The sequence below is a fragment of the Lynx rufus genome, unplaced genomic scaffold, assembly GCF_022079265.1.
Source record: "Lynx rufus isolate CCGP_SWC_20201006 ecotype Redwood Valley unplaced genomic scaffold, mLynRuf1.p SCAF_6, whole genome shotgun sequence".
NCBI classification, from domain to species: Eukaryota; Metazoa; Chordata; class Mammalia; order Carnivora; family Felidae; genus Lynx; species Lynx rufus.
Window position 1 is genome coordinate 110945150 of NW_025814878.1, and position 14675 is coordinate 110959824.

Below are 14675 nucleotides of genomic sequence, written 5' to 3' on the forward strand. Positions count from 1 at the left end.
GAGGGGAGGGGTTTGTGCAAGAAAACAAAGCCACTTTTCCTCTTCCGTCTGAGGTTCCTCTTGAAGCCTCACAAGAACACATTCAATTTGATCTAACAGCCTTGTTTTCCAAGCCAGCCAGCACTGGGCACCAGGTTGCGTGCCGTGGGCATTCTGAGCGTCAGACCCAAGTCTCCCTGTTAGGTTGCTCCCAGGCCAGAATGGGAGGCAGACAGGTAATAATAATAATAATAATAATAATAATGATAGCAAAGGCTCCTGTAGCACCTCCGTGGTCATTTATGTCTATGAACTAATTTAATTCTCCCAACGATTAGTATTTCCCCTGAAAAAGGTGCTGATACTATCCACCTTTTACAGGTAAAGGAACGGAGGCCAGAGAGGTGAAGTAGCTTCCCCGGTGTCTTACTGCCAGTCAGTGGTGGAATTAGGATTTGGAACCAGGCAGGCTGGCTAGAGAATCCGTGTTCTTAACCTTCAATCTGCTGCCGGATGGCTGAGACGGGTGTGAGCGGGGTACGTTTGGAGGAGGGCTCGCCCAGGGCCTTGGGGCAGATCTGCTTTGAGCCTGGAGGTGGAAGAAAGACTCAAAAGCCTTGACATCTGCCCAGATCAGGGGGTGAAAGGGAAGTCAAGGTCATTAGTGTTTGGAGCTGGGGTCAAGAGACAGAAATGGAAGTGTGACAGGGAGCCAGGGTGAGGGGCTGTGGGACAGGCACAGCGATGCTCTGCCAAGGGGACAGGGGGGACAGAGAGCTGGCAGAGGTGGGGTGCCCAAGCCTCCGTACAGGTTGGAAGCAGGAGAAAGAAGCGGAGATGGTCAGAGAGCTAGCAGGGTACCCGGGGAGGGCGGCTGTGAGCAGGGCGCTGAGAGGGGAGAATCCAAACAGGAGTTATCAACTCCTATCATGAAAAAGAGGCCAGGAGGATGAGAACCAGGGATCTGTGAGAAAGGATCGTTTTCCTGCCATGATGGGAGTCGGGGGTGGGGGGTGGAAATGAGTTAAGATTGCTGAGTCTTTCAGACATGGGCCAAATTGTGTCGTAGTTGGTTTGAATGCATTCTCTTTTTTTTTTTTTTTTCAACGTTTTTTTTTTTTAATTTTTTTTTTATTTTTGGGACAGAGAGAGACAGAGCATGAACGGGGCAGGGGCAGAGAGAGAGGGAGACACAGAATCGGAAACAGGCTCCAGGCTCTGAGCCGTCAGCCCAGAGCCCGACGCGGGGCTCGAACTCGCGGACCACGAGATCGTGACCTGGCTGAAGTCGGACGCTTAACCGACTGTGCCACCCAGGCGCCCCTGAATGCATTCTCTTATTTTGTGCATTTAAATCGCACTAGTAACCCAGAAGTTGGGTACTAGTGACATGCCCATTCCACAGATGGGGAAACAGAGGCCTGGAGCTTCTGTATCTTGCCAAAACAAGGAGAAGGGACATTTCTCTTCTCCGGAAGTCGCCTCTGGCTTGGCCGTCCGGTTTGGGGTCCCCCTGCCTTTGCTGTGTCTCCGGGCCAAACCCACGCGAGCCAGCTGAGCACAGTTGGAATCAGGGGAGCTGGCCTCCAGATCAGAGCAAGTCCAGCCCTCCAGTGGAGTGAAGTGGGTGATGACAAGAAGCACTTCCCCTGGCTTTCCTGAAGTCCCCCTACTCTCTCCTTGAACCTTCTGTGATTTGAGGATTTAGTCCCCTTAAGCCAGATTGCCCTGGTTGGGATGCTGTCACTCCCTCACTCACACCTTAATGTTGAATGAGTGGATTTTTAAGAGGGTCAGTTGTCCTGGGTCCTCATCTGGGGAGAGGATTCCCCAGAATTGGGGGCTCTCACCTCATAGAAGCTTCATGTGCTTCTGCCAGCCTGCTGGAGAAGGGAAGTGTTTCTCCTCTGAACCCCACCACATGCTGAGGGACCCAGCCACTACGTGTGCCCTGGGTTGGGAGAGTTCTCTCCTCCCCAGCTCGCACGTGCAGAAACTGAACTGCGACAGAAGAGGTTAGGCCCCTGCCGTACGGCTGGGGTTGCATGGAGCGCTGCCATCCGGTCTCGCTGCCTGACACCCCCTTCTTGGCCTAGAAGCCTCTAGGACTGTTGACTGGGGGGCTGACTCAATCAGTCGAGGGGACCTGTCAGCCCAGTACCTCTTCCTGCCCCGGGAGACACTCATTAGGAGGCAGACCTGCACCTCTGCCGGGGCGGGGGTGGGGGGGGCAGACTATGCTGCCCGTGTGCCAGTGGTGTGTCAAGAGGGGGGCCTGCGGCCTTTGCCAGCGTCCCTCATCCCTGCTGCCCTGCTGAGGCTCACACACACCCAGCTCTGCAGAGCCGCCTTGTGACCTGGGGAAGCCACACACCCTGGGCTTCCCTTTGTGATTTTGTGGCAGGAGGGGATTGTTACTGGGTGGTAACTTCTCGGAGTTATTAGATCGTAGTCAGGCAACGGGCATTGAATAATACTTATGTTCCCTACCATATGCTAGGCACCGTTCTAGAAGCTGAAGATACGTCGGTGAACAAAACACACAAAAATCCCTAGTGTCGTGGGGCTGATATTTTCATGGTGAATAGGGGATTGTTTGGGAGACAGGGTCTTGGACAAAAGGCTGGAGTGTTTTAGATGGAACAGAACAACACGTGTCCAGTGCTGGTGTGAATGATGCGGGAATGACATAGTTGACTCCTCACAGCACTCCAAAGTGGGTACAATGATCCCATTTGACAGAGGGGTAAACAGAGTCCCTGAGGGGTAGGCCAGTTGCACAGGGCTACACAGCTGGTACCTGGAGGAACTGGGACTGCCCCAGAGCCTGCAGCCTTCTCTGGCCACCTCACTGCCTCTCAGATTAGGGGCTCCGTGTTCTGAGCCTTAAATGTCAAATAAGACGTTCATTCCGTGGGTAGCAGAGGCCCATTTCACTGTCCTGTACCCAGGAGCCCCTTCTCTATTGTGCAGTCCCCAGAAATCATAGTTGGTCTGATACGAGCCTTTATTAGGCCTGTGCTAAGGGGTTGGAGCCAAGGCCCGCAGCCCACAAGTGGCACACGAGGTGACCCAGGGCAGCCCGGCCAGGGCTGGACAGTGACAGAACTGTCCGTAGAGTAGTCAGAGCCGTGTCTGGCTTCTACCTCTGCCTTCCCCTGTCTTGGGTGCCGTTTCTCTCACCTCCTTCTCCCCCAGCGGTGGAGGCTGCAGTCTCTGAGCTAATCTGACCCCCTAAGCTGCAGGCATCCCTAGAGCCTCAGCTGAGGCCGGGGTGGGTTTACACAGGAATCCACACTCCAAGTGGTCTTTACCTCGGCTGCAATGTCACATTCCCCAGGGAGCTTTTAACAATCCCCCTGCCCAGGCCGTACCCCAGACCAACTGATTCTGAACCTCTGGGGTGAGGCATTGGCCTCAGGATTGCTAATGCTCGCCAGGGATCCAGTATGCAACCAGGTTGGAAAATCAGTGCTCTCATCTGGAGAAGGTCAGTGGTTCTGGAGCACATTCCAGTCAACCAGGGGACTGACCAAAGCTACCTGTGCCCGAGTACTATCCAGACCAATTGAATCAGGCCCTGTGGCCCTGGGAGTTTTAAAGAAAAGCTCCCCAGTGATTTTTTTGGGGTATCCAAGGCTGTGGCTGTAACTGAGGTCCTCCTACAGCCTCTGAGCATGTGGCTGTCACTGATCGAGTCGCCTGAGAGGCTGGTGTTGGTGACCAGCACTCCTCCCTGGGGTTCCTGAATGTCCCCTACAGAGCTGCATGGCTCTGGGAGGGACTGGGGGACTTTGGCATTGTGAGGCAGGGTCCTGGCTCTGACCCTCACCCACTCTGTGACCCTGGGCACATCACTGGGAGCTCTTAGGGCTCAGTTTCCCCATCCGAATATGAGGGGGCTGGAGGTTATCACTCCGGAACATGCACAGCAGAGGCGCTAGGGAAACCTTTAAACTAGATCCCGGGGCACTGCCCAGAGCTGCCAAGAACTGGACCTGGGGCTGTGTGTGTCTGGTGATCTGCCATGTGGCCCGGCTTGGATGCCACGAAGGTCATGTCCAGCCTTGTCGTTCCAGCAGTTGGAAGTGGCAGAGCCCAGGTACCCAGGCATGGGTGTCCCTGATTTAAATAAATTTCATATGAAAAACTATCCAAGTGTGGCCAAATGCCCAAGTGAGGAGGACGAGGCATTTTTTCCTTTTTTTTTTTTTTTTAATGTTTATTTATCTATTTTTGAGAGAGAGAGAGAGGGAGAACACACGGGGAGGGCAGAGGCAGGGAGAAAGAATCCCAAGCAGGCTCTGTGCTGTCAGCGCAGAGCCCAATGCCCCAGCTCCGTCTCACAAACCGTGAAATCGTGACCCAAGCCCAAACCAAGAGTCGGGTGCTTAACCGACTGAGCCACCCAGGCGCCCCAGGAAGAGGCATGTTTATAGAGACCCATCTGTGTGCCAGGCGGGGTTTGCCGACTTGCTTTGCAGCTGTTCTGCAAGGCTGCTGTTGTCCCTCCTTGAAGATGATGGTCTGTGGCTCAGAGAGGTTCAGTGACATCCCCAGGTCCCACAGCATCTGAGTCTGCACCCCAGCCTCTTTCCTCTCTTTCCAGCTCATCAGCTACCTTCAGGAGCCTAGATTTTTTTTTTTCTTTCCACACAATTCACCTCAGAGAGACATAGTATTTTTGTTTTTCACAAGAATTTAGAGGGTTCCTTTAAATGGTGGGCTTCTGTGCCTGCCCATTTTACATTTTGGTAACAAAAATCCGGTTGGTGCACAACCTACAAGACGTTCCTTCATTGGGAACGGTTATGTGCCCTGTTGCAGGCGGATCGGCACCCCGCCCCGGGGGCCGTGAAGGCGCATCTGAAGGGGGACAGCGCCTCCTGCTGGGCGCTGCGCAGTCCCGAGGCCTACTCCTCGCAGACCCGAGGAGATGGGCTGCGGCCATGGGCGAGATGATGAGATGTTAATAGAAGACGGGCCCAGGCACGGGTCTGTGCGAGCCCCATTTAGGACTGAAGGCTGGAGACCCCGGCTCCCCACGCCTCCCCTGCCTCCCCGGACCCTGACCCTGCAGTGGGACCCTGGCAGCTCCCCCCCCTCGTCCCTGCCTGGGCGTCCCTGGAGGACCACTGGCACCAAGGGTTAACCCGCAGCCCTCCACCTCCCTCCTCCCACCTCTGGTCTGCTAGCCTGTTGCCATGGAAACGAGCTAAAAATAAAATGGGCTCCCAAAGCCCAGCCCCATGCACAGGAGTCAAAACAAACTAATTAAAGCAGCCAGGCTAAAATGTGAAGATAATTACACCCTCACTCAGGAGCCAGTCGTCGCAATGGAAAAGCTCAGCAGGCCATCCCCCAGTCAGGGGCTCTGGGTCCTTCCCTGCTGGGCTGGCTCCCCACCACTCAGACTCCTCAGACCCGGGGGTCCCACCACACACACCTGCAGTCTTGTCGCCCCCTCCCCAGGAGAGCCCAGACTGGTTAGGCCTGAGATCTGGGGAGCGCCTCGCTCCCGCCACAACAGCCCCGCCCCTGATAAATTCACAATATGGCTTCATCCTGGGACCTGTGTCCCTTCTGGGGTGGCCAAGGAGAAGGTGGGGTGAACTGAAGTCTGCAGCTGTTTTTCCACATTCTCCCTGCAACTTGGGGGAGTCCCTACACAGCTTTTGGGCTGCCACTGTCCCTAAGACCTTAGCCAAAAGGCCTCAAGATAGTTCCTTTGTCTCTTGGGCTGCTGCGTCTCCAGTGAGGGCAGCTGGAGCCTAGTGGGGGGCCCTGTATCCCCTTTTGGCCCAGGAGCAGGGGAAGGGCCCCGTTCAGGCCCCACATATGCTAGGTCAAGTTCATCCCACCACGGGCCCTTTGCCTTGCAGGACCATCAAGGTGGAGGTGTACGACTGGGATCGCGATGGCAGGTAAGCAGGCAGGAGGACAAAAGGTGAGCAGGGATGGGGACAGCTCTGGGGGCGAGAGGGTCTTCCCGTGGGAGGTCCCCTGCTCCAGTGGCTTATCCCTGCCCAGCTCCACTGAAGCACCAGAGGCTCTGTGACCTGCATGACAGGTTCCAGGGGCATAAGAGGCCTCTTTTCCCAAAATAGCTGCCTAGCGGCTGGCCAGTGACTAAAATCTCCTTACATTTGGGAGAATTAGGATTTTCTGAAATGTGCATATCCTAATGTACAGAAACTAGCAACCCCCGAGCGACCCCCCGAGCATTCATGGATGTGTTCTCTGTGTGAGGCTAAGCACACAGAGGCCCGGGTGACTGGGCACAGAAGACAAGCTCAGCCCTCAGAGACTCCCCCGAATCTAGTGGGGAGGCCCTTGGTGCATCAGAGGATCTGTTTGCAGGGAGCAGGCCCTGAGGGAGTCGGCTTTGGGAAGTGTAAGCTTTTTATTTTTTTTAAGTTTATTTATTTTGAGACACAGAGCAGGGGAGGGGCAGAGAGAGCAGGAGAGAGAGAATCCCAAGCAGGCTCCGCATTGTCAGCAGACAGCCCGACTCATGAACCGTGAGATCATGACCTGAGCCGAAACCACGAAGTATGCTTACTAAGACTGAGCCGCCCGGGCGCCCCGGGAGATGCAAGCTTTGACACACTTGAATGGTCTCCAGAGCCACGAAGCAGTACCTGAGTAGGGCCGAGCCTGGCCAGTAGGGTGGCACTTTCCAGTCGGGTTTGGAGAGGTCAGTGCCCTCCCTGTCTGTGAATGTGCTCCCAGGGAGCAGCCTCACTGGGAATTCACAGATGAGGACCAGAAGGGGCCTCCTGTGGCTGTAGTCCAGAAACCTCACTGGCTCCTACTCGTCTGTTGGACCAAAGCCAAATATGCCCTGACGTTTGTGACTCCTCCATTCTGTGGGACTGCCAGGGGCGTTGCAGAGGCCCGTACTCCTTATCGATGCCTGTCAAGTCTGCGACGTGGATAGGAGGTTCTGTAAAGGGCTGTGCAGACAGCTCTAAGTTAGGCCCTGGCCGGGCCAAGTAGCTCACCTTTCCCCAAGGCCTTCCAAGAGAGGACACCAGTGCCCCAGCACCTGTAAACTCGCTCTGTCCCCCTGTCCTCCCCTCTTCAACCACATCACAGGCACGTCAGCTCCATGTTTCCACCCATGATTTGCTTCATCTTACCCGGGAGCTCCCCATATTTCTCCTTTACTGGGGAAAACCGGGGACAGCCACCAGATGCTGTAGAGGCCTGCCATCGAGGAGCTCATGGTCTGAATGCAGAGAGCTAGAAATACGTAGTCAAGATACAGTGTGGACTCAAGGCAGAGCCAGGCCCCGGGGACACGCCTTGGGCATCACTCCCCGGAAGGCACTCCAGGTTCCCTCTACCAGGGACAGTGACAGTGGGGGCAGTCCCAGGAGGTGTGGCCGCCGCAGAAAACACCTCCAGCTGCCTGGGTGGACATAGCGTAATTGGCCTTTTCAAAAAGTGTTATTGGGAAAATGTCCAAATACGCAGAAAGACAGGCGAGTTTAATGAATGCTTTTAAGCCTATCATCTGAATTTTACAAGTGTTACATGTTGCCACATTTGCTTTATCTGTGTTTTGCTGATGTAGTTTAAATTACAGACATCAAGGCGTTTTTACCCCTAAATATCTCATTGAGAACGTCTAAAAAATAAGGACCTTTTTCTACATAACTGCGAATGCCATTATCACACCTGACGCACGGAACAATCATTCTTGAATACCACCGAATATTCGTTTCATATTTAAATTTCTCCAGTTGTCCTCAAAATCCCTTGCACGGCTGGTTTGTTCCGACAAGAACCCGAGTACCAAGCGGGTCCTGTCGTCCGGGGCCCCGCACTTTGCTTGGTGACCACTGGGTTTCCCGCCCCATGGGTGACCCTGGACACTTCCCCAGGGACCCAGCTTCTCTGTTGGCATGCGCCCCTGCAGCAGGGGCCCCAAGCAGAATGGGGAGGCAGGGGAAGGGATGTGGGAGGCGGGGAGGTGGGCAGAGGCAAGGCGCGGCCTGGGCCGCTTGGTCTCAGCGGCAGCCCTTCCCTTGCAGCCACGACTTCATCGGGGAGTTCACCACCAGCTACCGGGAGCTGGCCCGTGGGCAGAGCCAGTTCAACATCTACGAGGTGAGGTGGGCGCCCTGGGGGCTGGGGTCTGCTCTGATAATACATGACTCCCAGACATTGAGGACTCCGGGGGCCATGTGTGGGGCTGGGGTATTTGCACGCTCTCCCCGGAGGTGGGTGTTATTGTCCCATTTTACAGTTAAGGAGCCTGAGTCTCGGAGAAGTTGGGGAATTTGCCCAAAGACATGTGGTTCAGTAAGTGGAAAATCAAAAGGCAAACAGTGTTGACGTGTCTGCTCCAAATCACTGAGTAGCAGTTGGAGCCTGCTGGCCAGGGAGAGGGGACAGCTGTGGAGGGGCCTCCACAGAGTACTTCCAACAAGGTGGGGGGTAGGGGTGCGGGTGGGGTGGGGGGGGTGGACATTATCAGAAGGCTCTGAGGCCTGAGACCCAAGGTCCTGAGTTCAAGGTGGCCCTCTGCCTTCAATCAGACCAGTCTCAGGGCCTGCTGAATATCTTAACTTTTCTGGAAGGAAAGAGTCAGAAGAACGGGAGTCAGGATCCCTCCACCGGGACCTGGAGAACCTGGGACAAGGCCCCCAGTCTTTCGGGAGATGATAGTGTTTGCCCTTAAAGGACACTTTCTGCTGCTGAGCCTTTGTGTGTGGGTGTGCTCGCCCTCCCGGGATGCCTTCCCACCTTCCAAATCTGGCCGAGTTCCACCTCCTCTGGTGGCCTTCCCAGCCACTCCGGCCTCATGCTTCCTCCCTGGGAACTTCATGCTTCCTCCCTGGGAACTTCATGCACGGTTCATGCTAGACCAGCTTAACTGCAGATACTTATAACCCTAATAACCACTTGGGTCCCTACCCTGACGTTACCACGTCCTAGCTATGTGACCTGGGCTAAGTTCCTGAACCACTCTGCGCCATGCATACTGAGAATTAAATAAGCCACTAGACCAGTGCCTGGCCCCTAGTGAGCGTTGTTATTATTACATCACTGCTGTCTTCCAGCATCATCTGTTGAGCGTCTGTGTGCCAAGAGATTTACATTTCACCACGGCCCTACAGTTGGGCTCTCTCCTCACATTAGCAGCCACTCAGCTAGTGAAGTTGAAGAACAGGCCTTGACTTCCGTCGCAGAGTCTGAATCCCTCCACACTTTCTTCACTCCCTCCCCTTGTGTCTGGGTTCTGAGTGGGCAGGTCTCGTGTTCCGGTTAGACAGAAGTTCCCTAAGGGCAGGCCAGGTGACAGCCCTTTCTGTGGCCTCCTGTCGTGTTGGCCCCGGGCAGCAGGCAGCGCTGGGCACCCAGCAGGTGCTGATGATCCGTGCACACACTTGAACGAGGCCATTGTGAAGATAGAGCGTGGGTGAATTTCTTTGAAAGGGCTCTGATCCTCACAGTTAATTGCTTTGTTTTCTGCATCAGCCAAGGGAAGGGCTGTCTTTGTTCCCCCACCAGGCAGAGAGAAGCAGGCCCCATCCTTTCCTTCTCTGGCTTCCTTTAAGGAGATTTTTAGGGAAGTGAAGCGAAGGGATTACATCTTTGGGAGTTTGGCTTTTAAGGGTGCTTGACAGGCTCTGAAGAGGCCATGATCTCTCAAGCTCAAAGCAGACAAGGTTGGGTTGACTTGTTTTCCCCATCAGAAACACCATCAGGTAGAAGAGGAATTCAACTCTGGCAGGGCTTGCAGTATGGGGCGGGGGTCACTGAAAGGCCTTTCTAGAGTCCAAATTGCCTGAAGGGAAAACAAGGCTTCTGTCAGGAAAGACCCTTCTCCTGGGCCCCGGCATCCCCCTGGGTGTCTGACTCCTATGTCCAGCTGTCTGCTGGCCTCTCCTCAGACTCAGCCTTCCCAACCTGAAGGCCTCTCCACACCTGTCCCCTCTCCCTGGCCAGCAGGCTCCAACTCCTGGGCGGTCGTCATGGGGGGCACCTCGGGAATCACCCTTGACACCTCTTTCCCCTCACCTCACATGCAGTCAGTCCACAACTGAATCCTACCACCTACACATTCTGACATTTGTTCCCTCCATTCCCATTCACCTCCACCGTCATGATCTCCCCCGCGTGGGGGGCTTTGCAACGGCCCCCTAACGGCCTTCCCACCTCCTACTGTCCTCCACTCAGTAATCCAAGGGCTCCTCCAAAATGGCAGTCTGACCACCTCGCTGCCCTCCTTAACCCTTGGCTGTGCATCCCCCCTACTGCGTCAGCCCGGTTCATGCAGGGGAGTGGGGAGGAGGTTCCGAAAGACGCCCTCATCCCAGCTGAGAGTCTGCAGGGCCCTTTACCCACAGGGTAGAGTCCAAGCTCCTCCACACCCCAGCAGCCTGCAATCTGCAACCAGTGGGCGTGCATAAGTAAACTCACATATCCCACCCCTAGGAGGCCCTGGGGTCTTGCCCCTTCCCTCCCTGCCTACCGCCACTGTCAGCCCCATTATGCTGTCCAAGGCTCTCTGAACCGCCCTGCTGGCTCAGCCTCTGTGCTTCACTCCATGGTGCCTCCCCTGGGGCTCCCTTAGCTTTTCTTCACTTGGTTGGGTCTGTGGATCTTTGGAGACTCCCTTTGGGTATTATTCCTCCTCCAGGAAGCCTTCTCTGCCTGCACACGCACTCCACCCCCAAAGTCTGAAGTAAATACCTCTCCTCGGTGCTCCTATGCACCCCCCACCCCCTGGCTATTACCTGTTTGTCAAGCTTCCTATCCCCTCAAGGACCATGACGTCCTCAAGGGTGGGGGCAGTGTCTCACTCCCTATTCCCAAAGCCGGCACAGCTCCTGGCCCCTGAGAGCCATTCAGGGACTTGCCTGCACAGGAGGGCCCACCCCAGACTTGCCCTGGGGGGCCGTCGGGACCCTGGGGGTGTGAAGAGAGGGAGAAGAGAAGGTGGAGAATTCCAGCCTGGGAGTTGGGAGATTCCCTGGCTGGCCCCCAGGGGGCGATGGTCCCCCACGTGGAACTTCAGGGTGCAGCCATTTAGGGCCGGAGAGGTTGGTACCGTCGGGTGAGGGTGGGGTGCTGGGAGGGCACGAAACCTCAGAATAAACAGGGCGTTTCTTCAGTGCCCACTTCACATGAGGATCTGAGAACAAAACATTGCTTTAATATTAAAACAGTTATAATTAGAGAGTGGAAATGTGGAATACAGGCTAATTTAAAGGTAACCCAGAAGACTTCAAAGAAATGTGCTTGTGGCCAGGTCCTTGGGCGACACCCAGCCCCCCAGGAGTCCATGTTTATTCTCCTCAGCTGGGAGGAGACTTCGGAATAAAAGTTCGAGGTGTATTCAGTTCTAAAAGTTCCACACCCTTATGGGACAGATTGAGAAACTGAGGCACAGTGCAGGGTTGGAGCTGGCCTACTACATGGTTTTCCCGTGAATGTGTCTGTGACCAGCACATCATCCGGGTGGCCTTCGTACCTGTGGAGGCTCTGAGGTTGTCATGGGCTCTCTCCCCAGGCTTGCAAATTTCCACCTGCAGAGCTGTGGCCAGCCTTCCCACCTGAACTTCCCACCTGGGACCAGCTCTTCCTTCCTTCTGTGTCTACCTGGTCAACCCTGACCCCTTTCCTGCTCCCGCAGCCATGCCCCGGGCCCAAGACCTGTGTTGACTTCTTGACAGTGCTGTTTTGCCATAGCTCACTGCCTGTTCCAGCAACCAGCTCATGACCTCTCACATGGACTAGTGGGGGCGGTAGGGGTCGTAGTAATAAAAATTAATAGCAGCTAACACTTATGTAGTATTTGCTACATTGTGGACCATGTCCTAAACACTTTGCTTGTATTGACCTATTTAATCGTCATACCTTTCTATAAGGTAGGTACTTTTTATTCCCATTTTATAGATGAGGAAACTGAAACCCAGGGACGTTAAGTAACTTGCCTACGGTCACACAGCCAGTAGGTGGCAGAACCAAGAGGGTAAACATACCCCTGATGTCTCTCCTTCTCCCCTCCCCTCCCCTTCCAGCATCCTAGAACCTGTGATCTTGCCCCTACTAGTTTAGAAGTCATCAGACATTTAGCTTGGCCCCTCTAGGCTCTCTGCCAGCCAGCCCAGTTTACTCTTCCACTCTGTGGCCCTGCAGTCAAACTGGACCCCAGTTCTGTGCCCGCCCCCTGCCTCCCCCCACCCCCTGCAACTATCTCCTCTGACTGGAATGCCCTCCCTCCGTCTCCCTGTGCCCCAAACCCTTCCTGTCCTCAGCACCTGCCTTCAACACCACCTGTCCCGGGGAGCCTTACTGATGCTGGACCTAGAACAGTCCTTCCTTCCTCCAACTCCCTTCACATTTCTGGCTCCCCTTTTTGGTATCTCTTGTCCTGTATCTCCCTAGGACGTATCTTTCTCCAATTGGAGTGAAGGTTCTAGAAGAGAAACTGGTATCCCCCACTCCCCCCCCAGAAGTATTTGTGAAGGAATGTGTTTGTATTTGTTATCAAGGTGACACCCAGGTAGGCAGGAAGGCGGGCTGAGGGCTGGAACCTAGTTTTCAGTTTGATCACTACCCAGAGCAGCTATGTGACCTTAGGCAAGTCACTGTCCCTGTCCCTTCATTTCCTTATCTCCAGAAATGGATAGCAACTCTCATTCCGACAGAAGAGGCCTCTGCTAAAGACAGAGCTGGCCACCCCTGGGGAGATGGTGGGGGGGGGGGAATGAATTCACCAGGAACATGTAGAGGACCTAGGGTGTGAAAATCAAACCACCTTGCTTCCTTTGATGGGAGATTAGGGAAAGGCTGGGCCTGAGCTTCCCAGGTGAAAACAAAAGAGCTGGTGAGGCTCAAGCCCAGTACGGATGTGGCAGGTGTGAAATCCCCCTGGAGGGTTCTGGTCCTCCTCATTCACCCAGGGCTTCTCAGCCATGGTTCTGCCCGTATCTTGGACTCGATGATTTCCTGTGATGGGGGCTGCCCTGTGCACTCCAAGATGTTTCACAGCATCCCTTGCCTCTACCTTCTCCCCACAGTGTGACAACCAAAATATCTCCAAACATTGCCAAATGCCTGGGAGGGGGGAGGTGGCGGGCAGTTGAGACCACTGAGTTAAGCCTAGCAACAAGTGATTTTTTTTTTTTTTTTTTTAGCATCTACTAAATATGCCCCTAGGTCTGTGATATATTCTCTGATGACAGGTCTGGTTTGGAATGAGAGCTTTCACATGAAGAACAGTTAAGGAAATTCTAACTGCAGTGTTGGGGGGAGGGGGGAGCCTCAAAGGCCTCTGGGCAGCAGTAGGGCTGGATCTCAGGGAGGGGGAATTGGTGGAGGAAGGAGGGGAAGGCATTTGGGGTGAGGGGAGCAGCCTGAGCCAACACACAAGGGCAGGCGCAGACAGGGCCCCTTTGCAACATCGAACCTCCTTTGGCTGCTTTGGGTGGAGGGCGTGTTTGGGGGAGCAGTGGGGAAGAAGATTAAATAAATATTATTCCTGTTGTGTTTGGTCGTGGAACACTGGGTCTAATCAGGAAGCCCGCGTGTATAAATCTAAATGCCGATCTCTCATAAAACCTCCCGGGACCCTCCCCTCCCCTGGACCCCACATTCTGCTGGCTGGGGCTGGGGCCATACTCTGGGGTCATTAGAAGCTCTGGGGGCCCAGCCCTGACTGCTTGGAAACACTCCTTCTTATCCTGTGACTGTTTTCTCTTGCAGGTGGTAAACCCCAAAAAGAAAATGAAGAAAAAGAAATACGTGAATTCTGGCACAGTGAGTGGCACCTGCCGCCCCCCACCCCCACCCCCGCCGCCCCCTGCAGCCAGGCATAGACATCCTGAGGTCCAAGCTAGGTCTGGTGTCAGGAGTTGCGCATGTCTGCGTGGTGGGCTTGTGCAGAGTGTGGGAACCAGACGTGGGGCGTTGGGGGTGGGGAGGGGTGGGGCCGATGGAGCCTCCCCCCTGGGGGGAGATAGTAGATGTCGATGTAGATGGTGTAGGCCATACCTGTGACACAGAATGAGAAATTCCCATGGGGACTTCCTGTAGAAAGGAAGCAGAAAAGGAGTAGAGGCCCTTGCTGTGGGAAATTCCCCACCCCGGTGCTTTTTCATAGGTTGTTTCCTTGAGAGGCAGACATTACCATCCCTTTGTCATGAAAGAGGAAACCAAGGCTGCAGGCAGGGGAGTGACTCACCCAAGGTCACAGAGGCAGAAAGTCACAACCAAGGTCGTAGCTGGAGATGGCAGTGAGCACAATAGTTAAACTGAGCGCTGGCAGCCGGCACTGCCCCTGTTTACCACGACCATCCTAGGATCACACCAGCCCCGTGGCTTCCAGGGGCTGATCTTCAGGACATTCATGCATTTATCCAACAAATGTTTACTGAGCACTGTCATGTTCTAGGCGTGAGGGATACAGCTGGGAACAAGACAGACTCAAATCTTTGCCCTTCTGTTACTTATATTTTAGTGGGGGAGACAGAAAACAAATACATATATATATATATACACACACACACACACATACATACATATACCTGTATTTGTCTTGTGGTTAGGAGTGCTGTAGAAAAAAGTATACAAAAGGTAAAGTGTTGGGGAACGCCAGAGACAAAATAACTATTTGATGTCAAGTAATTAAAGAAAGCTTTTCTCTGAGAAGGTGATATTAGAGCAGAGATTCAAAG

General features: G+C 54.4%; 1 protein-coding gene across 3 annotated transcripts in view; it reads left to right on the plus strand.

Moving 5' to 3' along the window:
- The window catches only part of CPNE5 (copine 5), a 92623-nt gene that overhangs the window by 64952 nt on the left and 12996 nt on the right, over window positions 1-14675 (plus strand). For 2 of the 3 annotated variants that reach the window (XM_047102661.1, XM_047102662.1), the window contains 3 exons: window positions 5862-5903; window positions 8019-8094; window positions 13705-13758. In XM_047102661.1, coding sequence (XP_046958617.1) covers window positions 5862-5903; window positions 8019-8094; window positions 13705-13758 — 172 coding nt within the window. Of the gene's footprint in view, window positions 1-5861; window positions 5904-8018; window positions 8095-13704; window positions 13759-14675 lie in introns of those variants that run through there. The other variant, XM_047102663.1, reaches the window with a different exon arrangement.